This window comes from Zootoca vivipara, chromosome 1, assembly GCF_965207765.1.
Source record: "Zootoca vivipara chromosome 1, rZooViv2.hap1.1, whole genome shotgun sequence".
Classification (NCBI taxonomy): Eukaryota; Metazoa; Chordata; class Lepidosauria; order Squamata; family Lacertidae; genus Zootoca; species Zootoca vivipara.
Window position 1 is genome coordinate 52,494,512 of NC_142582.1, and position 24,175 is coordinate 52,518,686.

Consider the following 24,175-nt stretch of genomic DNA (forward strand, 5'->3'; position numbering starts at 1 on the left):
GTCAAAACATACGGAGTTCAATGGCATGTGGGACTGCCAAAGTCAATTTCCTGGAACCCTGCCCCCTTTTAATTTTTATTTATTTATTTTGCCACAAGCATAAAGCTGAATGTGCACAAGTTAAATGCGCATAAGTTGCGGGCTTCCTGTAAACAGCAGCATGAGGGTTTTGGGTGGGGTAAGTAAGAGAAACTCAGAAGCTCCTACTTGCCACCTCCTATTCCAAATCAGCCTTGTGTGTGCCTCTCTCTTTCCAAACAGCCTCAAAAGTCCCAAAGTCAGTAAAAGGAAGAGGATCAGCACCCCACATGCCAGCTCAACTCCATTCCAGCAGGAGAGGGACACAAATCAGAGCCAGCCGAAACTTTGTCTGCATTTTAAGCACTAGAATATCACTCATTGTTTGTAGTGACATAAACGCAATGAGGCAGCCTGACTCCCACAGGGCAAAAGGGAAAGAACGAGATACAGCATAGGACTGTTTGCAAAGCTAAATAAGAAAAATATCACTATATCTTACCAGGTCTCTGGTTTTCCTTTGCCCCTTCCTAGGGCAGGAGAAAAGAAAAGCCGGAAAGTCAGTTAAATTCCCAAGTGCATTACTCTTCGACCCTGAAGGCTGGAGAACGTTAGCATCCAAAATGGTCTATAAGCCCCTCAGAAAGAAGGGACCCCGATCCCACTGTTGGGGGAAAGGGGGCGTCATCAGGTGGGCTTTGGAGGGCGCTCAGTTCCTCTCAGCCTTGGGCGGGAGGGGGTTGCCCTGAGAACTACAGTCTCTCTTTACCCTACCCTCCAAGTTGGGAACCCAGAACCATAACTCTTCAGGAGGGAAAGCAACTCTCTCTCCAGCTCCTGCCCTTTACAGAAAGTCTCCCCCACCTCCATCCAGTCATGAAACAAATCAGCTCTCAGTCGCTGTTCTCGGGCTGCAGCTCCTGGACCCCTGTGCCCCAAATCCAAACCAGTCTCACCTACACGTCTAGCTTTCCCAGTCCCACAACTTGCCTTTCTAGGGCATCCACACACCCCTCAGCTCAGCCCACTCAGCTCACCTCAAATGCCCCCACCCAGCCCAGCCCAGCCCCCCCCCCGCTCCACCCGGGCTCAGCAACGCCGGCCCCACGCGAAGCTTCTCGCGCATTCCCCGAACTCGAACTCGAACCCGAGCCGAAGCCCTAACACCCCCCTGGGACGCGACCGCAGCCTCTCAAGGCGCTGGGCCAGCCAGCACCGCCGCGCCGCCTCTTGGGGCCAAGGAGCTGCGAGCCAGCACCGCGCACCTGGGGCCCCCAACCCACCGGCGCCCGTCCGACACCGCCACTCATTCCCTCCCCACAACCCCCAGACTCTTCTCCTCACATAGAAGCAGCCGCCGCCATTTTGAACCCGTCAGACTCTCACATACACACATACAAGGCCGCCATAGTGCGCCTGCGCGGCATATCCTTCTCTCGCTGACCCCCCTCCCTACGGGCAGGGGCTTACGATGCGCAGGCGTAATTTTCCCCACCTAGAAACGAGAGCAGCCTAACTGCGCAAGCGCGAGAGCACAGACTACCTCTTTTTGGCCTAGAGTCAGGCAACGGAAACGCATGCGCCTTTGTGTGGTGTTTTTTTTAGTCACCCTTCTGCTTCTGACTTGACCGGAGCCTTACGTAAAACTGTAGTTTTCTGTAGCTTTGCCTATGGAAATACGTACTAATATAGTTTCTGGCGCGTGCGCAGTAACGGCAGCTGCCTGCTCGGCGTTAGCGACTGCAGGCAGCGGTCCCGTCAGACTGGATTAGGGCTATTGATGTCAATGGAACTAATCCAGAGTAAGAAGTTTAAGGGCCGCATTTCTTAAAAGTGTCTAGATAAAGAGGCCTCCGCACTCAGTTTTGTTTTAAAGGGGACAAAGGGTGTTCCCAGTTCTAGGCCCATTTAGCGATATGAGGCTTTTGGGGGGACATGCCCTTCTCAGAGTGGCTCTGCAGGTAACGGCGGGCATCAAAAGTCTCAAGGCTTTGTCTTTGTGTCGGCTGCAGAGAGAACAAATAGCAATTCGGCTGTAAGAATATTTGCTTTATCTTTTCTCTCTTTTTTTCCGGGGAGTGCAATGTCCTCTTACGGTATCTTTTCTGGAAGCGGCATCCCCACCCACCAAGCCCACAAGTGCCAGAGGCTATGTTTATGCTTATGCCTCTGTTTCGGGCAAGGAAGGGAGTGAGCGACTTAAAAAAAATAAAATGGGTATCTGGTTTGGAGACCTGCCCTGTTTGCTGAGGCTGAAGTTTTTAAACGAATCTCGCAGCAGTTCAGTTGGGCTGACCACGTGTAGGGATGTTTAGGATAGCATAGTAAAAAAAAACCCTTCCCCGCCTTCCTCCGAGCTCACTCTGTTGCATCTAACATAACCTGCTTTGAGAATATTCTTTTTCGGCGTCACGCTGCGGTGGTTTTAAAAAGTAAAGTGGGGCAGAAAAGGGATACAGTCCTCTTATTTTCCAGAAACCGCGCGGAAAGCCCCTTAAAAAACTGAATCAAAGGGCCATGCACACTGTCAACTAAATATCAAAAACCAAATGCATCCTGGCGGCTGGCTATTGTCAGTATATAATTACTTCAGCGTCAGTTAATGTTGAGATAAATTTCCTCAAAGGTGTGGAGTTAACCTAATCTTTTGGAGGGCTCCCCCCCCCGCAGAAGTCAGGGGAGGGGCTGTTCAGTTTGGATTAAATCAGGCTTTCGTTAGTTTGATTAGATTACATTTACGAAACGTAAAATATGTTGAAAAGCACAGGGGCGTGGATCTAAATTTTGAAGAAGACTGAGTATACATTAGTTTATACAATAATAGAGTTCGGTAAAATAGCAAATTATGACGACCTATTTTGTACGGAGGAAACCTCATCCTATGTGTATCTAGGAAGAAGACGTCCTGGTGGAACTTGCTCTGGAGTAAAAGATTTTTTAAAAAACTTTTAGGCGTGTGCAGATTGCACCCTACTTAAACTATGATACGCTTTATTGTTTAGTAGTGTATCCCGATTTTGATCGCAATCCGTAGACTTTTGTGAAGCACATGATGGCTCGGGGTTTCAATCTGGTTGAATTGAATGAATTGACAGGCGATGCCTGCGGTAATATAGAATTAACACCTCCCTCCCAACCGCAACAGAAGAAACTTTCAATCGAAACCAACCAATGCGTTTAGGACTGTGATATAATCAATCAAATCTCATGCCCATTTAGAAAACGAGGGTCCTCGTTCGTTGAAACATTGTTTAGGTTGATCATATATCAAAATTGTTTAAAATTAACCTGGAATGTATGTCTAAGGACATTTAGTTGTCTATGCAATTCACAAATAAGGAAATTAAAGGGACAGATCTCAACAGTGCCCTCTTCTTTGTGTAGAATAAGGGCAGATTTTGTTTACAACATGAGAAGGGCTCTTAACATCACACAAATGTTTAATTTGACTCTCCTTACAGTTCGTATTCTGTGAAACAATTGCCAGATTAGTATAAAGCGATTTTTGCTTTTGCCTTATCTCTTTAGTATCTTGGGTTCAGTGAAACTTGTAAGAAACTGGAGATAGAGAAGAGGTTAACTTTATTTTTTATTTTAATAAAGTTTATACTGCAATCAATGTACTAATTTTTAAGATTCCCTTAAACAGATTTTGGTCGTTTTTGTTTTCAGATTCTACATTTCTTTGCCACTGCTTGACTTTCAAAGGCGAATTCAGCTCTTAGGTGTGGCTACAGCCAAATGAGCTTTAAGGAGGCACTCCTTGGTTCTCCAGTCTGACAGGTTATGTAAAAACCTGACCCATCTTTCTGTTTCCCATTTTGTCTCCAATACCTCTGCCTTTTTATTTTAAGCCTATCTGGCAGTGTTTTAGACGGATGTTGCTTCAAGTTAACATATTGCATCTATAGTGCTTAGGTTTTGCTCTTTTTAAAAATAGTAAATAATGCTGGGTTTTAAGACCGCCTATCTTGTACACTGGGCCATCCAGCTCAGTATTGTTTACACTGACTAGCAGTGACTCTCCAGGGTTTCAAACAGAGATCTCTTCCAGCCCCACCTGGAGATGCAGGTGAATGAAATGGGGACCTTCTGCAAGCTACATAGAATCTCAGCTACTGAGCTCTGGACCTTCCCAAGCTGTAGTGCTGTTTCATTAAAAAAATTCTCTGCTTTATTCCACAGGCATGTGGGGCTGACTAGGTCAGTTTACCCAGAAACAAAGGACATTGTGCACATGCACAAACATAGTGTTATGGGTTTACAGGGGACAAGCATCCCCCTAAAATTCCTGGGTGCCAGGTCCTCCCCATAATTTATGGCATTAGTAAATGTGGGGTTTGGTCAATGGATTTAGCAAGGCCTAAAAGATTAAGTCAAGCCAGTTTCCTCAGGAGATTGGCTGAGAGAGGTGCTATCAAAGAACAAAGACAGGTGATGGCGGGGTCATTACCCTGACAAAGGGTGAGCTATTCAGCGTCAGACAAAAGTGGAGTGGAGTTCCTCCCCCAGCTATGTGTTAACAAGTACTGTAAAGAACAATAGCAGAAAAGATGCCCTTTTTTACAGGAGGCTTGAGTTGTGTTTGGAGCAAAACTTTTTGGGGGAAGAGGAAGAGAGGGCCAGAAATTCCATGAAGCACTGGCTGAAAGCAGGAGCGGACTTCGGTAATCATTTGTAATATGGTGATAGAGAACTTCTCTGTTATGGATCTTCTCAGTTTTGTACTCCCTCAGCTCAGTGCCCTGTGCAGGGGAACTGCACGCAATGCCCTCAGTCTGGCACTGCTGGGAGAGGCTGCACCCAGAATCTGGGGAGCATGGCTGGCTTCTGCTCTTTTTGCCTCCCCCTTAGCACTCATCTAAGCCAGTGCTCCCCAACCTTTTTATCGCCGCGGACCAGTCAATGTTTGATCATTTTACCGCGGCCCGCTGAGGGGGGACGTTGATTGGTTATATTTTATTTAGATTGTTTTGATTTAATAATTTTAATTTAATTGTATTTAAATGTTCCTTGGGCGGCCCAGTACCAATTGATCCACGGACCGGTACCGGGGGCCCGGGGGTTGAGGACCACTGATCTAAGCTATTCTCCTTCTCATACCTTCTTGCTCCTAGCTCCTTGGCCCCTCGGAGTTGTCCAGGCTGAGAACTAGCGAGTAAGCACACCCTTAAAATTCCTCATCCTCTTTCTCCTCCACAACACCTAAAACCATTCGGAGTTGCAAAGTGCTGGTGCTGACCTTTAAAGCCCTAAACGGCCTCAGCCAAGTACGAAGGAGCGTCTTCACCTGCATTTCCACCCGCATCGTTCATCCCGGACACTGAGGTCCAGCTTCAAGAGCCTTCTGGCAGTTCCCTCACTTTGAGGTTACAGGGAACCAGACAGAGGTGCCCTCTCCGTGGTGGCGTCCGCCCTGTGGAACGCACTCCCATCAGATGTCAAGGAAATAAACAACTATCTGACTTTTAGAAGACATCTGGAGGCAGTCTTGTTTAGGGAAGTTTTTAATGTTTGATGTTTTATTGTGTTTTTAATATTCAGTTGGGAGCCGTGGGGTATAAATAATAAATTATTATTATTATTATTATTATTATTAGTAGTAGTAGTAGTATTACTCATTGTGTGTGTCTGTATAAAATGTGCCTATGTACGGTATTTGTGCATGTGAATGCACGGGAGCCACATCTCGCAGTCCCATAAATGTGCATGGCTTGGTACATGGTGATGTGGCATAGGGCTTCCTCTGTGGTGGCTTCCTGCTTGTGGAATTCGTTCCACTCACTGATGCCCCCCCTTTTTTTACCTTGAAACACATCTTCAGGCAACTCTCCATTTACATGTGCTCTATTTGCACACAACCACACACACACACGGGCAATGCCAGGAACCTGGAAGTGAATCCCAGAAATGGAGGGATATACTGTATCTCCTTCTGCATGAATGGAAGCACTTTCCATGTGGTTTGTGGATGATTCTATTCTGCTCTCTGTCAATTAGAAATAATTGCAGCCTAAGAAAATATATATTTAAGATAGCAGTTCCAGGCACGCTATTTTTAAGGAAATAACTTTTATAATAATTTGCACACAAAAAAGAACAACACGACATTTTAAAAAACAAATACAAAACAATAACAAAAACATAAAACCATTTGCATTTTCCTTAACTTCTCAAACCATTGTTCTTGGGACTTCCCAAAGTCCCCCCTATCTGATTTCCCTTTCCAATCCTCAATAGCAGTTTCATACTCATCGCCTTAAATATTTTCCACCTTAATAATATTTCAATTCTATCAAAAAACTTCACCTTACAATCATCTTTATATCTCTCCTATCATCTATTTATATCCCTAAGCCTAAAATAAATGTCTTCCACAGAAGTCCATGCTTATATATCACAATATTTCCCTAAATATACTTTAATTTTTTAAAATCTTCTTCCACCGACTCTTCTTTCTGGTCTCAGAGTCTTCCCGTCAGCTCAGCAAGTTCCATAAAGTCCATCATTTGACTGCCATTCTTCTATAGTTGGTAATTATGGTTTCTTCCAATATTGTGCCATTAAAATTCTCGCTGCTGTCGTGGCATACAAAAATAAATTAACATCCTTTTTGGGAATTTCTTCCCCTATTAGTCCAAGTAAAAAGGCTTCTGGTTTTTTTAATAAATGTGTTTTTCAACACTCTCTGAAGTTCATTATAAATCTTTCCCCAGAAGTCTTTTACAGGCACACTATTATAATCCATGGGACTAATTGATGACTCCTGTGCTGTTTGGACAGGATGGGGCTTGGATGCACTGTTTTGTGATGGCTGCAATTCTACCTAGGTAGGCAGGTCCCAGAAGGTGGTTTTGGGGGACACCTGTTTGATCCCTTGGTTTATGGAACCCCCACAGATTTTTTCTATACTATTTAACATCTACATGAAACTGGGGATTTGGTGTGGGGTGCTATCAATAATATGCAGGTGATACTCAGGCCTCACTCTCTTTTCTGTCGAAACAACAACCAAAAAAATTCCTTCCACTAGCACCTTAGAGACCAACTAAGTTTGTCATTGGTATGAGCTTTCGTGTGCATGCACACTTCTTTTTCTTTTCTGTGTCATTCTAGACATGCTGTGGAAACTAATGTCTGAGCGTGGTGAGGTGCTGTTGGCCAACAGGGAAATCAGTGCAAGGTTACACATGCCGCAGATGGAGTTGCACAGCATTCCCATTGAATGACCACATTTGGTTTGAATGTGCTCCTGTATTGTATACTCCCAGACTGTTGGGTGGGGGCTGTGGCCAGCGCTACTTTTGCCCAGTTTAAGTGAGTGTGCCACCTGTGCTCTTTCCTGCCATAAATTAAAGTCAAGAAAGAATGGGAAAAAATAATAATCTACTTAGGAGACCACTGTAAGCAGATGAAAACATTAGCAGTATTTTAATTTCACTATAATGTTACAAATACTAGGTAAAGGTAAAGGACCCCTGGACAGTTAAATCCAGTCAAAGGCTGTGGTTGCGGTGCTCATCTCACTTTCAGGCCAAGGGAGCCAGAATCTGTCCACAGATAGTTTTCTGGGTCATGTGGCCAGCATGACTAAACCGCTACTGGCACACGGAGGACCGTGACGAGTGCCAGAGCTCATGGAAACACCGTTTACCTTCCTGCTGCAGCGGTACCTATTTATCTACTTGCACTGGCATGCCTTCGAACTGCTAGGTTGACAGGAGCTAGGACAGAGCAACGGGAGCTTACCCCGTCGCAGGGATTTGAACCGCCAACCTTCTGATCAGCAAGCCCAAGAGGTTCAGTGGTTTAGGCCACAGTGCCATCCGTGTCCATAGCTGTCAACCCTCCCCCCCCTTTTTTTGGCAGGAAACTCCCTTATTCCAAGCCACAGCTGTCAGCCTTCCCTTTTTTTGCTGGAAATTATTTATTCCAGCGCCGTTTCCCACTGCTATCCTGGATTGTTAGATATTGTCCCCGGGACAGGTGAGGCTGCTGCTGATCCCTTATTTTCAATTCCGAAAGTTGACAGCTATGCCCGTGTCCCATGTTACAAACACTATGGACAAATGGAAAGAAATAAAATATAAACTATGACATGGTATGCATTTGAAAACGTTGACATTAGAACCCATGGAGGGGATGGGGGGAAGTCTTGAGATTCAGAGAAATCTCTTTATATGGCTCTGTATTTGGTTTTGTTATAAATTTATATATGTAAAATCAAATAAAAACAATTTAAAAAACAAAAAGCAGTGACTTTAAAAAACAGTAACCCCGAACAGAGACTCTTTCTGGTCAATATCTAATGAAACCTTATAAGTAGCAGAGAAAACCTGTTCTTTGGGTGGCTTGGAATAATATCACTCATTGTGGCCAGGTGCCTGTAGTTGTCGCCAACTACTACTCTGTCTGATCCTAAGTGAACTAAAGGCAAAATCAGGTCCCACAAAGGATGAAAAAAAATGTGTGAAATTAACGACCTCTACTGCAGCTTCTCAGGAAATATAATTTTCTGGAAATGACAGTGTTGACAAGCAACAACAAGGAGGACATAAGCACTTGGGTGGATATAGTGGACAACAAATTTAGAAGGTGGGAGAATGTTCTTTTAAGGTTTGGTGTAAACCTGTCCTAAAGAAGCTGGTTGCAGCCTGCTTGCTACCTGTGTACTGCAGCATGCCAGGCACTTGACAACTCCTCCATCTGCAATCTAATGCAAGCAGACAGAAAAAACAGGAGGCTTATTGCGTGGCTGGTAGGCTGCATTTGGCTGGTATAAACATAAATGGAATACAGTATGTGGAGGGAGGTCTTTACCTGGTTCTCATGACATTTAGGTCCAGAAGCTAAGACCATCTACTAATCTTCTCCACTTAAGCCTATGCAATTGATGACCAGCTGCTAAAAGCAAGAAGATATTGAGTCATTTGATCTTGGAGGATTGATTTTAAGCTGGTACATTCTGGTGCCCCTAAGGTTTTTTTTGGGGGGGGGGGGCTGGGCAAGAAATCATTTGGGGCCCCTTAAAGGAATGAAAGCAAGTCAGGCATAAAATTTCACTTGATTCTTTACATGAAACTGCAATGGAAGTACAATTGTCTCATAATACATTCATTGTGGTCAATTTTTAATACAACTGGAGTGGAGAATATTATGAGTTTATGGGTGCTAGACATCCCTAAATTCCTGGGTCTAGTAGCTGTTAGAATTTAATTTAAGCTTAGGGTGTTAAAACTAGATGCCAGACCCGTATGTATTAAGTTCTCCCAGAATCAGCAAGTGTCCAGAGCTAATTAAGCCAGGCTATTCTCCTGTGCTGAGGTGGTGGGATGGGTGATGAGCCATTAATATGACAAAAGATCAAAGGTGCTCGGTGTGAGATGGCAAATGAGTGGGACCTTTCCCCCAACAGATAAAGCCAGAGCTTAGACTAGCAGTGTTTGGAGTTATGTGACCAGGAGAAGTGAAGTAGCAGGCAGGGCATGATGTCTGATGTTTGTTTGGATTCAAGGCTGCAGCTATGGGAGAAGCAATACACTCTTGGAGTGTTAATGCTGTGAACCCCTTCATCATAGGCTCAGGTTGTTGTTTGTGTTGTTTAGTCGTTTAGTCGTGTCCGACTCTTCGTGACCCCATGGACCATAGCACGCCAGGCACTCCTGTCTTCCACTGCCTCCTGCAGTTTGGTCAAACTCATGTTCGTAGCTTCGAGAACACTGTCCAACTATCTCGTCCTCTGTCGTCCCCTTCTCCTAGTGCCCTCAATCTTTCCCAACATCAGGGTCTTTCCCAAGGATGCTTGTCTTCTCATGAGGTGGCCAAAGTATTGGAGCCTCAGCTTCACGATCTGTCCTTCCAGGGAGCACTCAGGGCTGATTTCCTTAAGAATGGATAGGTTTGATCTTCTTGCAGTCCATGGGACTCTCAAGAGTCTCCTCCAGCACCATAATTCAAAAGCATCAATTCTTCGGCGATCAGCCTTATTTATGGTCCAGGCTCAGGTATAAATGTATAAATAAACTATATATCATAAAGACTCCACAGTCTCTGATGTGCCTCATTCCCAAAATGAAACATGGACCCTGGACAAAGTACCTGGAACCCCTAGAATTTTGCACAGCTCAGAGATTGGGGTGGTGTGCAGCACTGGTGTCAGAAGTTGGGATTCATGTTTTCTGGAAGAGGGCCCTTGAGTGAGGTGTTCTTGAATATAAATGGACGGTGACTAGCTGGTGTGCAACAATACATTATCTAACACCACATTGTAACTACACAGATACAAGTCATAAACAAATTGTTATGTTGCGGAAACCCCCAAAAACTAAACATTTAAAAATGATTATTATGTAACATCATCGTGGGAGGAACATATGGTGGTTTGGTGAGAGTCAGTTCACTGATAAATAATGGTATAATGATTGATTATTTAAAAGTCAATTCTCTAGTACCCTGTTTAATGAAATGAACTGTTTTGAGCCTCCTTGGAAGCAAAGTCCTCAATCAATCCACTGTAATTCCAGCCTCTCCCAAGTTTATGTTCAACTGAAATCAGTGCTAATCCTGCTGGGAATGACTGACCATAAAGGAGGCAAGCAGGATTTTGTACAAGACTGGGGAGCTCCCTAAAGTGTGAGGTGCTGGGCAGTTGCCGAACACCCCACCAAGCCTCCACTGTTGGTTCCATCCATCTGCTTACATGTTGATCTACTCTGGCTATCAGGAAAGCAGGCAAGTCCTTTTGGGTTTGCGCCTGCGCTTCTTCTTCTTCATGGTACTCAAGGCTGCTCTGGAAGCCTCTGTGAATATGTCGATGATGTTCTCATGGAAACGGGCTGAGCACTCAAGGTAGGCAACTGCATGGAGATTCCGGGCCATATTCTCCCCCTGTAAAGGTGTGTGTGGAGGGGGAACAGAGAAGAAGAAGAGAATGCCATAGATCTTGTTAGGGAAAAGGAGGAGAGTAAAGACCCTACCAAAAAGAAAATAAGGGGTAGTCCATGACATTTTGCTTCCTGAAACAGAAAATCCACACTGAATCCCAGAGTAAGAAATTTTCTGCCCTTTCATGGCAAGACAAAAGCTGGTGCCTGGATTGGACCATCTCAATGGTGAGGCTGCTGCTACTCAATAAACACCTATCCATATTAACTCTCTTAATAGTAATAGCCTCAATAAGAGATACCTATAAAGGTGTTTTCCTTTCCAGCAGATATTTTTGTTTCTCCCAAACTCTATACAGATTCTTCTTAATAATATGGTTCATAAAACCTTCATAAATTTTTGCCTTCCCATACCAAAGACATGCATGCCAGCCAAATTTTAAATCATAACCTTCTAAGTCCAGGATGCATGTATTATCCAATGTACAGTAATCCATTCTTTTAACCAACACAAACAGACTGCCTCATCATAAATTTGCAGGTCTGGTAGGGCAAACCCTCCTCTTTCTTTTTTTATCTGTCATAATTTTATGTTTGATTCTTGGCTTTCCCCCCTGCCAGATAACTTTAGAAATATCCTTCTTCCATTCTTTGAAACAGCCTGAATTATTTACAACTGAGACTGATGGGAATAAAAACAGCATCCTGGGTAATAGATTTATTTCAATGGCTGAAATTCTACCAAGCAGGGACAGCTTGGGCAGAAGTAAAAACAACAACATGTCTGTTGTGTCCCAGAGATATGTCTGTGGGATTCATTTTGTTTAGTGTGGAAGTCTGTTGGTGCTGACTCCTGCCCATCTGAGGCTGGTGCACAGGAGCAATCTGCTGATTGTATTACCTCCCGGTATGTGATGGGCTCTATTTGGTCCTGATGCAGCCTCCTTAGCAGAACCTTGTCCTTTCTTAGGTCTGTCTTGCATCCAACAAGCAGAAGTGGAATCCCTCTGCAGAAATGGTTCACTTCAGGGTACCACTAAAAGGGGACACACACACACACACACACACACACACAGAGAGAGAGAGAGAGAGAGAGAGAGAGAGAGAGAGAGAGAGAGAGAGAGAATAACATGGTGTTGAGGGACTGGATCCTGATATATAAAGGAGCAGAGAAAGAAATAGAGGTATTTCTGAAGAACCACAACCTAAAATGTTTAGTTTGTTCACTATATTAATGAAAATGAGTTGTTTCCTTAAAGAAGGCACCCACAGGCCATCTGCTAAATGCTGCATTTCCTATTTACTACTTCCCCTCTTTCAATGTTTCAGGAATGCTGTAGTTGCTGTCTCTGGTAATGTTTGTGTGTGCATGCCAACTTGGCATACCAATTTGATTATAGCACACGCACACACGAGAAATTTGTTTGCTTGCTATGCATTTGGACACCTCTTAAGACATTTAAACAAAATTTTGCACGTTTTCTGTGATCAAGCTGGTTTTAATCCAGGCATCCCCAAACTTCGGCCCTCCAGATGTTTTGGACTACAATTCCCATCTTCCCCGACCACTGGTCCTGTTTGCTAGGGATCATGGGAGTTGTAGGCCAAAACATATGGAGGGCCGCAGTTTGGGGATGCCTGTTTTAATCTATGCTAGGGTACAACTGGATGCCATTTTGAAGACGACCCTGATTTTTTAAAGGTATCTTAGAATTCCTGAGCAATGTTGGGTACAAATCTGCAGATTATATCTACTACAGTATATCCATCTGCAATATCACATTATTCTTATATCACCTATTCCATAGACTCCAGAGGCAGCTATTCTTACTGAGTTCATAGATAGCCTTGGCTTAGGTACTGCATGGCCTTTTTACCTTTGTGAGGATGTTGTTGAAGCTGGCAGGGCTGGTGACATCGTAGCACATGATAACTGCATGAGCCCCATTATAGGAGAGGGGGCGGAGCCTGTCATAGTCGTCCTGCCCTAGGTGAAGTGGAGACAAAGTTGGACGCATTGCTTTCACCTTTATAGCATAATATGCAAATGCTCCTTGCCGAGGACAAATGCTTTTAATAAATATCCCCCTTCCATGTTGCATTTCACTGTCCAAAATATTAACAGCTATGTTGGTGTAATTTGGGGGGTGGGGTGGGTGAAATCGCACTAAATGCTTGGGCAGTGCTCTGATCTGCACATCCTCTATGACTGGGTTCTGCTTGGAGAAAGAGCCAGGTGGTTAGAAACAGTCCAAGTATAAATGCCTAAAGCACAGCTCACCCACCGTCCCTTTCTCTAAGAAATGTGTGTATGTGGAGTGGGATGGTGTTGGTGGTATAAAGCCAAGGCTGCTTTTGCTAGCGGTGTGAGGTGTTCACTGCTTAGTGCGAAGTATAAATGTTGCGAAACTGAAGGTTACATGCTATAGCATGGTGAGCTAGCATGGCAAAGTGCTAGTGGATCTCTCTGTAAATTTGTATCTTTGAAATGTTTATTTCTAAGACCAGAATAATTGTATTTTATAGTAGATTAGTTCATGATGTACCAGCATCAGTTAACGTAGCTAAGCATGTTTATGCTTGTCTTGTGCCTTGAGACAATAAATACTTTATACTTTGAACTTATATAGTTCAAAGTATAGTTATATACGGTACTATTATATAGTTAAAGCTATGGTTTTCCCAGTAGTGAGATATGGAAGTGAGAGCTGGACCATAAAGAAGGCTGATCGCTGAAGAATTGATGCTTTTTAATTATGGTACTGGAGGAGACTCTTGAGAGTCCCATGGACTGCAAGAAGATCAAACCTATCCATTCCGAAGGAAATCAGCCCTGAGGGCTCACTGGAAGGACAGATCCTGAAGCTGAGGCTCCAATACTTTGGCCACCTCATGAGAAGAGAAGACTCCCTGGAAAAAAGACCCTGATGTTGAGAAAGATTGAGGGCACTACCGTAGGAGAAGGGGACGACAGAGGATGAGATGGTTGGACAGTGTTCTCGAAGCTACGAACATGAGTTTGACCAAGCTGCGGGAGGCAGTGGAAGACAGAAGTGCCTGGCGTGCTCTGGTCCATGGGGTCATGAAGAGTCGGACACGACTAAACGACTAAACAACAACAACAACAACAATTTGAACTGAACTGAGTGAGAAAGGAGTTGCTTTAACTGGGAACTCTGGAAATGGTGGGCTGCTGGAAAGCAGGAAGACTCTGCATGTTGTGCTGGAAGTATCTGCTGGAGATGCGCATACTCTGCTGATCAAACTAGTCAAAGTGTGGTGTAGTATCAACAACAGATGGTTGGACCTGAGTCTAACAGGTTATGGGCCAACTGGCTTCTACAAATCCATCAGGCTAGACCTTTTTTAATCAGAGGATTTCAATTCAGCCTTTCTACTGCAAGATTCTGAAGCTGAGGCTCCAGTACTTTGGCCACCTCATGAGAAGAGAAGACTCCGCTGGAAAAGACCCTGATGCTGGGAAAGATTGAGGGCACAAGGAGAAGGGGACCACAGAGGACGAGATGGTTGGACAGTGTTCTCGAAGCTACCAACATGAGTTTGACCAAACTGCGGGAGGCAGTGGAAGACAGGAGTGCCTGGCGTGCTCTGGTCCATGGGGTCACGAAGAGTCAGACACTACTAAACGACTAAACAACAACACTGCAAGATTGCACGGTTAGCATGGAAACAGGTTCCTACTGAAAATGAAGTTTTAAATGGAATGTTTGAGCCATTAACATCTGATTAATTTATACTTAAGCAAGCCAAAAATGCCACCACTTGCAGTTCCTTAGGGGAATATTGCTGCATTGCATTCTATCTTGTTAATCTTATCATGCTTATCACTTAAAGGATACCTTCATAATAAGAACACGTGCCTGAGGGCAGGGAGTGGAGGGAGGGAGGGAGGCTTTCCCATTTGTCTTCCCTCAGAAACCTGTCTCAGATAACCTACTTAAGCACCACCAGGGCCCTGCTTGGCTACTCTGGAAACTGAAATTCAGAAATTTTAAAATAACTCTTCTAACAAAACAGATTTCCAGTTTCCACAGGAAAGTTCTCTTCCTCATATTGGGGCTGTGTACGCACTATACTTTTAAAGCACAGCCAAAGCACATTCTTTCTCTCAAGGGATTTCAGCCACTGTAGTTTACTGCTTGCAGAACTACAATTTCCAGCAGCTCCAAACCAACTACAATCAATGCCTAGAATTTTTTGAGGGGTGGGGTGGGAAATGTGCTTTCAATTAACAGTACTGTAAAGGTATTGTTTGTGCAAATTTGGTTGGGCTGCCACCTACTGGAAGGAAACATTTCCACACCCTTATAGTTTGGGGGGGATTTAGTCACATGCAGTGGTACTTCAGTTTAAGAACAGTCCTGTTCACGATTCGGTTTACAAACTCCGCAAAACCGTAAGTAGTGTCCTGGTTTGTGAACTTTAACCTCAGTCTAAGAATGAAGCCGAACGGTGGAAGGGCACCGGCGGCGGGAGGCCTCATTAGGGAAAGTGCACCTCAGTTTAAGAATGGTTTAAAAAGGACTTCTGGAACGGATTAAGTTCGTAAACCAAGGTACCACTGTACTAGGATCCAGTCATATACCGGCACATTCAGGTTGTGCAGTTACTGCTGATTGGGAGCTCTTGCTCAAGAAACCAAGTTCCCCAAAAGAATTACATTTTTGCGAGAAGAGAAGTGATCAGAAAATGCACTGGAAGGGGGGGGAGGGGGGGTTGACACCTGCTTTGATACAATGTCATTTAACCTCCCTACAAATGAATCAGAACTGGTTGGCATCCATCTACCTCGGGAGACAATGGCGGAACGAAGGCCAATGTCATCTAACCTCCCTGCAACAAATCAGGGAAATGCTCAATAAGGTTTCCAGGAAGCTGTACCATGAAAATATGGACTTTTGGAAGTAAGTAAATAAATAAGCCCTCCAAATATTAAGATATGTTTTATTTACATGTTTAAGTTCAACTTCTGTTCTGTTTTCTACTCTACATTAAAAAATGGAGAATTTATTTTGAAGAAATATTCCACATACTGTGTTCTTTAACCTGAGTTTTCATCCTTATTTTCCCGATGCAGCTTGGGGGGCATGAGGCTCTTTCCACCTAAGTGAGTAATATATACTACCTGTGTGACATTTTAGGGAAGGAAGTTCCACCCAAGCATTTTAACAATCTATTGATACTGCCTCTTTGAACAAAAATCTCTGTCAGGGAGCTTATAGCATCTGTAACACCCCACTCAAGTTTAATTTACGTTTAGTTTGTTTGATGTATGTATCGCTTCACACAACCAAAAGGAGTCTCATCAGCAACACAGAAAATGTAGCGTATGATCATTTAAAAGAATGCGAATACCGGTACAGTACACTGAAAGCGGGGATTTTCCGGCTGCTGTGACTGGCGCTCCTATTAAAGCCCTGGCCAATCATTGGAACAGCCAAATGGCTTGGGCTGTTGACACAAGTGCTTCATAAAGCTTGCTTGGCTCCTTGGTATGCTCCCAAGTCTGGGTCAGGGCTTATGCCCTAAGGCCCCCCCCCCCGCCCCCCGGTTAGCCCATGGTAAGAAATGTACTATTGTAAAAGGGAAAGCACATTTTGATATAATTGTATAGTTGACATAGCGTAATCAATTGTCGTTATGAAAGTGCAACCCTACTTTCCAACCAGGCCACAATGAATATGCAGAAATCTGTGTCACACCTAGCTTTCTTCTGGTTGATGATGCCTCTATGACTTGACAGCACACCCATTCCCAGCATAAGATGACCTGATAATATGTCACCTTCCAATGTGACTGTCCGTAACACTCTTCTTCAGCTACCCTGACGCACATACCTGCTGTATCCCAGAGACTGATGTTCACTTGCTTGTCGTTGATGCGGAAGGGGGCTGAATATTTCTCAAATACTGTTGGGATGTAAACCTAGAAGAAGAGGAAGGTGAGAAAGAGATGTTTTTGCCTTGTCTGTGAGAAAGGACCATTTTGTATTCTATCTCCATTCCAACATTTGTTCTTCAAGATACTATCGTGCATTTCTTCCCTCAACATTTTGCTCAAATGAGCCTTTGCTCAATGTCAGGAGCAGATGGCCTGGTGGGGCACTGCCATTCACCTGACCTCTGGCCAGCCACATTGTTGCTGGTCACTGGGAGGTGCAGGGGTGAGGTTGGCGCTGTGCAAATGCGCTGGCAGGAGCACGAGATTGGCTCTGCTTCTGTGTTTGCACCATACTGGCCTCACCCCTGCACCACCCCTTCCTTTCTACTTCCCAGTAAGCAGCATGAAAAGTCTGGTGGTCAGGTGAGCACAGCCATCCTATCCCATCCCACGCCACCATCTGCTACTGATCCCTGTGCTGTGTTTGCTGCCAGGTGGGCTTACCTTTTGAAAACACCAGAGGAGACTGCACTGACCCACCACCCTCAGTCTGCTCTCTCAGCCAGTTCCCACTTGTCTGCCTTTGTGCTTACAAACAGCCATCGGGGTGGATCTGGTTATTAGATTCCTCCTCCTCAGCCTCAGGGTTGCTCTGGTGCAATTCAGCAAAGAGGAGGATGGGGCAGAACTTGAATCACTCGGGTCTCCCTGTCCTTGATTCTGGCTCCACCTATTTTTGGTCCTCCTGCCATGGGCGTACCCAGGATCAAAACTAGGGGGGGGCAAGGGGAGGGGCCAAGGCACGGAAGGGGAGGGGCCACAAAGTGGGCGGGAACGGCGAACTCGCGCTCCGCCGGGCTGTGCCCCTCCCTAGAAGCAGGGCTGGTGGGCGGAGGCGGAGCCCAGCCCAGAGGAGCGTGAGTTCGGTGTTCCCTCCCACCGCGCCGCGCTCCCTGGTTCCCTGCCGCGCTTGGCCTTGCCTGAGGGCGCGCCGGGGAACTGGAGGGAGGGTGCGGCGCGGCGGGAATGGCGAACTCGCGCTCCGCCGGGCTGTGCTCCGCCTCTGCCCACCAGCCCTGCTTCTAGAGTAGGGCAGCTGCCCTAACTTGCCCCGTGGTGGGTACGCCCTTGCCTCCTGCCTCCCACCCAACCACCCCTAGTGGGCACCACTGGAAAATGCACAGACAAATTCTTGTTTTGTATAGCAACAGTGTTGGCAACTAAATAAATGAGGGTTTTTTTGTGTGTGAAAGGAAGTCTGGTGACACTGACCAGTAGTACTCTTAGTCACAGCTTGAGTTTTCCCTACTGAACTAGTTCCTGAGAAGTACCAAGGGTCCCATTACCCACGACTCCAAGGAGATGGTGAGAGAAGCTTGCTTGCCTTGTAGAAACAAGAAGCTCACTTGCCTGGTAGAATTCACCATGTTAGAAAAGGTTGTTACCCCAGTGAGAGAGGGGGAGAAGGAAGCAGGTGGGGGGCAGAAAGAGAATGAGATCGAAGATAAAATGTTGGGAATACAGCAGGGGGGGAGGATTGAGCAAAATTTAGACTGGGATAGAGCAGGAGTGGGGTGAGAAGGAATTGGGGTGATTTTTTATAGGTGGATAAAACACGGTTTGAACTCGGAAAGCATTAAGGAGCTGGCTGAAATCTCTGGAGACATCGATTCCAAGGAAAGGGGGTAGATCCAGTTTCGAGGGTGGGAATAAAAAGGGGGAAAAAAGATTTTGAAAATTAAATATGAATATTTTTGGGTAAAAGGGTAAAGAATATTGGGTAATAAAGGTAAAGAGAAGTATGAAGGGTAAACGGTTAAAAAGAAGTTGTAAATTGGAAGAAAGAATGTAATACTAGATTTGGAAACTGCAATAATTAGTGATTAATAAGGAGCTCAAGAAAGGGAAATGAGGAAGTCCGAAATGATTAGATTAGAAATTGGAAAAATATGATTATGTCTCTTTATTTTTATTTTGGTCTTTTTTTCATTTTTCCTTCATTCTTCTATATAAAATGAATAAGAATTATTTAAGAATAAGGTTATGAAATGGGAGATAAGACGTAATTTTATGAAGTTTAGCTAAGATTTGGAAATGGTAAGAGTTAATTATTAATAAGGACTGTAAGAAGGGGAAGCGAAGAAGCTTGAAGAGATAAGATGCTTGGCAGGGGGTTGGACTGGATGGCCCTCGTGGTCTCTTCCAACTCTTCTATGATTCTATGTGATAATATTGTTATTTTTCTTTTCTGTATTTTTGGTATCTCTTTTTTAATTTTTCTTTTTCTTTTCTTTTTTGTTCTTTTTCTCTCTATGTAAAATTCAATAAAAATTATTTAAAAAAAAGAAAAAAAAAGAATTCACCATGTTAGACCAGGGTTGGGGAAACTCAGGCCTGAGTCCAAAGTTGACACCCCCAGCCTCTCTATCTGCCCCATAGGATTCTCCCTAGGCCATACATAAATGTATAAAACTAATACATTTAATTAATTAAACATACCCTTTCCACAGACCCCACCTTGTCACCAGTCCCTCTTTGCACCCTCCTTGGGTAGTTTTGCCAGACTGAAATATGTCCTTAAGCTCTGATGGTGCCTTTTCCTTGCCTGGGTGGTTGACAGAGAGGGATGGGCGAGTGTAGCCTCCTGCACAAAGCTAGTATTTACATGAATTGCTCCACCCACAATTGCCTCTGGCCCTGCCCATTTCTGTCATGTGGTGTCATGGACTGGTTGGATGCAGAGAAGTGGTGGGAGGCTCCAGCTGGGGAACCCCCAAGGGAATTCCCAAAGGAAGAAGGCTCAGAGCAAGGGAATTGGTGTTGGGATGACGATTAGTGGTCAGAGGGAGAAGAGGGAGCAGCCTGGAAGGAGGAGATGCCAGAAGCTGAAGTGGTAACAGGCTTTAGTGAGCAGGAAGAGGCTGTGGCAGAGAGCAGTGCAGAGGCAGAAGTGGAGGCTGGAGAGGAGGGTGGGCCAAGAAGCAGAGTGGAGGCAGGCTGTTGAAGAAGCCAGGGGGGCTCCCCCTCCTGCTGTGTTCAGCTCTCTTCCCCCCTGGACTTCTAGAACCCACAGAGGCATGAAGAGGGTGGAGCAATGAGAGACAAGATGAATGAGCTTCAGAGAGCTTGGGAAGGAACCTGGGGAGGAGGAGCCTTAAAGAGCGGTGGTAAGGCAGGGACCTTTAGTCCTTGCAACTGCCTCATTGGGGCAAGACTTACTGGGAAGGGTAGCTGTGCTTACTAGGGCTGAGCCATTTTTGTTTCTTTGAATAAAGACTTGAATAAAGAATAAAGACATATTGTGAGTCGTTGCTGACCTGACCCTGATAACCACCCTTACATATGGCCCCTGGAAGGTTACCTAGAATGGAATGTAAACCTTGAGTTGAAAAAGGTTTCCCCGCCATCCCTATGCTAGAGGTTCCCAGAACAATTACCTCAGGGCAGTCAACAACCCAAACCCACTTTGAAGGTTGGACAGAATGCATGGACAGTTTGCCTTGGACAGGATGTAGTATGGCAGATCGTAAGCAGATTATGGGTGGTAGCAATCCCGTGGACAGAAAAGGGCTTACCTTGGGGAAGTCTCCTTTTGCAAAGACCATGAGCAGCGATGTCTTTCCGCAGCCTCCATCTCCTACTACAACAACTTTGATCTCAGGGATTCCTGGAGTCTCCCGGTTGGCACCTAACTGGTCTGGAGTCTCTAAGCCTCTTTGCATCTCTACCAGCCCCACAGGGCCCTACAAAGGGATATCTTTTGCAATGATCCAAGGAAACGGCAGATGAGATAACTTCTTTTCTCCGACAGTTGTATAGATCTGCAGGTTGACTCTTTTCTTTGCCGTAGATTTAAAAATTGAGGCTCACAGCACAAGGTCAGTGGGAGAGAGTGGCCAAGGGTAAATGTGGAACAGCAGGTGTGGCTGGAATGTGAAAGGATTGGTTGGCAGAGGGTGGAGATTGTAAACAGAGACACTTTGCCCGAAGCATCCACCCTCGTGGTGATGACGAATAGAATGGAAGATAGGGAAATTCACATATCGGCAAAGTGCTTTTCAAACAGTTCACAAAGCAAGGAAGATGGGGGCATCAGCCATGTATCGATTAAACACTGTTAAATCCTGCTCATGCCCATATCTTACATACATTCAGGACTACACATGCGCACAGGTGTAGCACACAATGGTATACTCAACAAAATCCACAGAGGAACAGAAGTGATATAGATAAAAGCACACACTAGGGCTTGCCGATCAGAAGGTCGGCAGTTCAAATCCCCGCAACGGGGAGAGCTCCCGTTGCTCAGTCCCAGCTCCTGCCAACCTAGCAGTTTGAAAGCACGTCAAAAGTGCAAGTAGATAAATAGGTACATACCACTCCAAGCGGGAAAGTAAATGACATTTCCGTGCACTGCTCTGGTTCGCCAGAAGCGGCTTTGTCATGCTGGCCACATGACCTGGAAGCTGTACGCCGGCTCCCTCGGCCAATAACACGAGATGAGCGCCGCGACCCCAGAGCTGGTCATGACAGGACCTAATGGTCAGGGGTCCCTTTACCTTTACACACTTTGTGTAGTTGTGTACCATCTCATTTGATCCTTGTTCTGATGCCAGTGTAAAAATGCATGCATACTCTGTTATGGACACACAGACACAGCAAACAGTGCATGTGCAAATTTGAATACAGACATGTGCCACCTGCACAGAGTTAATTGAATATTCAAACTTAAATTTTCACCAGTGCTTCGATGCCACATAAATCTTTTTATCTGCTATAAATTTGAGGAAGCATCTGGTTGCTTTCTGTTTCCCTAGGAGGGAACTTACTTTGGCAGGCTGGGCAGCAGCTAAATACACAGGCAGGACCTATGAAGGAGTCTACGGAAATGGTGGTGTGTCCATTTCCAAAGAGCTCATTCCTCTGTATGCTGAAGACTGTGGCCAGAGAAGATTGGCTTCTGGTTTATACCTGCTCAGTCCTTGCCTACTACGGACTTTGAGTTGAATATGAATGAACTTCTTTGTTCAAATTAATGGGCCATTAACTATTCACCTCCCTGTGCTCTTTGTTGCTCTCAAGCTGTGTTCTCTTTCTCTCTAAGCTCAGAGGCTCTGATCCTCAAACCTCTTCCCATGAAGAAATGGAATAAAATAATGCTCTGTTTAAAAGTCACAAAAGGTGATCGAACTATGTCATATTCAGAGTCGACCCACTGAAATCAATGCACTTCAGTTCCTTGAGCCTGTTGATTTCAGCTGCGCTCTTCTGACTGGGAGTAGCACAGAATATCACCAGGGTTTCAGAGGGAAGGACTTCAAAAGAAAAGGCCATCAGTCAGATTGCACCCTACTTTCCGTCCATAAGAAGCTTTACAAAGGTAAAGCTTTGTAAATTGACACCTGTCTATGAACACAATTACTTAATTCAACGATGAAATAAGGGTTGCTGAGTGAGTGTGGGCTTCTATAGCTTTATAGGTGCATGGAAATAGTTGTGTCTGGTGAAATTTTGCCCTTGCTGCAATTCTTAAAATCATAGGTATTCTTTGAAGAATAGAACAACAAGAGATACATTTTTACTTACCCTTGAACACCAGCTTAAGTGCACAGAAATGCAGCTGAGGAAGCTCCTCTCCATTCATATCCATGGCAGATAAACCTTCATTTGCTATGTTAAGTGCAGGGGGGGGAATTAAAGTAACAGGGTGGTTCTCTTAAGGGGTGGGCAAAATAGACTCATGACCACAGCACACCCACTTGATATACATTTGAACTCCCTCCCCTTTGATTAGGTTATCCACACCTTTTCCATCACAGCCAATGGTCAGGGGTGGATTGCCTTTTCAGAAACCATCTTTCTTATGTATTCACTGGGAGGACAGATTATACAGAATCAAGAAGGGTCGCCACATTGGGGGCAGAGAGATGTTGCACTTCCCTTTGAAGTTATGAGATTGCAGGAGATCCTGCAGATGGAGCTTCTCTTGCCTTGATCCTCCACCAGTTTTTTTTTTTTGCCCACCCTCCTCCCTTGCTTTAAGCGGGACAGAATTGGAATGCAGCTCGTAGGGGAGGAATATGATCGAGGGGAACAATGGTGAACCTGGACAATCTTGCAGCCTCTAGCCTTTGAAACAGCAACACAGTATCTCCTGGTTGCAACTTGCCAAGCATAAAATCGATACATACCAACAGTTCCTTTATAGTCACCCAAAACAATCAGAACAACCAAAGTCCAAGGTAGAATGTGCAGTGACTCACACACTAGCTAAGTGTAACTTATCTGGTACTAAGACTATGAGTCCCGCCCATACCGAACGGCAAGAGCAATATTTCCTCTCTACTCATCAGCTTCAGAATGGGGAGAATTCTAAGCTGCTCTTAGAGTGGCAAATGAAACATTCAGTTGAATGGCTGCGCGCTCTGGAGACACCGACGCATTGACGCAACGCAATCCTAAAAAGTTTTATTCCTAGCTCCCAACTGAGCTGAAGATCCTTAAGAGATCCTTTCTCTGGGATGTTGCTGCCATCATGTGGTCATAAAATTCCTTGTGCTTTTTGTACCTTGTTATCTAAAGCCCACAAGTTACACCATCTGATGTTGAAAGGGCTAGTCATTTTTTGTTTCTGTATTTTCAAATATTCACATTTTATATGTAATGAAATAATTAAAATTTAGCAAAATAATGTTATTACCCCTACGCCCAATACTAATAATTCGTTTTAGGGACTGTGAACGTAACAACTCAAATTTGTTTTGTATGTATGTTTAATTTTAATTCAGTTGTATTTCCTTCCTTTTTTCTTATATGTTATTGAAGTGTATGTCCTTTCTAAAATAAATAAAATAAAATGAAATAAAGCCCTTAGCAGCTTGGGACCAGTTTACTTCAGTGTGAGTTTCCTTCTTTTGGCTAGTATGGACTTAAAGGGAGGTTTAGACCACATTCTAGTCCATTGGGTGAGGTTGATTTAATAGCCTATGTCATTTAATAGCCTATGTCATTCTTTGATTGCATCATGGGGGTTTGTGGGATTTTGGAGCAGTAGTTTGTATATTGTGGATACCATCCCTTTGCTATGTCCCTCTGCTGTCAGGAGCTTTTCGAAACTGTATAAAACAAAGAGCCACATGATGGCAGCAAAGGCTTGAGCATGACTGATTTCATCGTAGCTGTAGGTATACTATGGGGTATCATAGTCCCTTTTCCTCTGTAGGGAGCTTTCCAGATGTTGCTTTCAAATACCCAGCTGGCAGTCATCAGTTGTAGGGGATCCAGACATCTCTCCTGAAGGCAACACTCCTGCTGCCTAACACACTCGATTTTGCAAAGCAATTTCCTGCAATATAAAACTTTCCTGCATGTTA

The 24,175-nt window shown here is 44.6% G+C and overlaps 2 protein-coding genes across 4 annotated transcripts in view; both read right to left on the bottom strand.

Annotated features, from left to right (window-relative positions):
- Positions 1–1,482, bottom strand: part of KDM2A (lysine demethylase 2A) — a 57,129-nt gene extending 55,647 nt beyond the window's left edge. For 2 of the 3 annotated variants that reach the window (XM_088663830.1, XM_088663841.1), the window contains exons 1-2: positions 1,417–1,462; positions 521–548 (exon numbers count right to left, since the gene is read on the bottom strand). In XM_088663830.1, the coding sequence (XP_088519956.1) occupies positions 521–548; positions 1,417–1,445 (57 nt within the window). In that variant the 5' untranslated portion in view covers positions 1,446–1,462. Of the gene's footprint in view, positions 1–520; positions 549–1,362 lie in introns of all 3 variants that reach the window. The other variant, XM_035125521.3, reaches the window with a different exon arrangement.
- A 7,588-nt stretch (positions 1,483–9,070) lies between these two features.
- Positions 9,071–22,779, bottom strand: RHOD (ras homolog family member D). Its single transcript, XM_060277631.2, has 6 exons — positions 21,180–22,779; positions 20,378–20,728; positions 16,760–16,847; positions 12,779–12,888; positions 11,803–11,937; positions 9,071–10,905 (listed from the first exon to the last, which is right to left on the bottom strand). The coding sequence occupies exons 2-6, from the start codon at positions 20,522–20,524 to the stop codon at positions 10,738–10,740; spliced, it is 648 nt and encodes a 215-aa protein (XP_060133614.1). The 5' UTR covers positions 20,525–20,728; positions 21,180–22,779; the 3' UTR covers positions 9,071–10,737.
- Between the last annotated feature and the right edge of the window lie 1,396 nt (positions 22,780–24,175).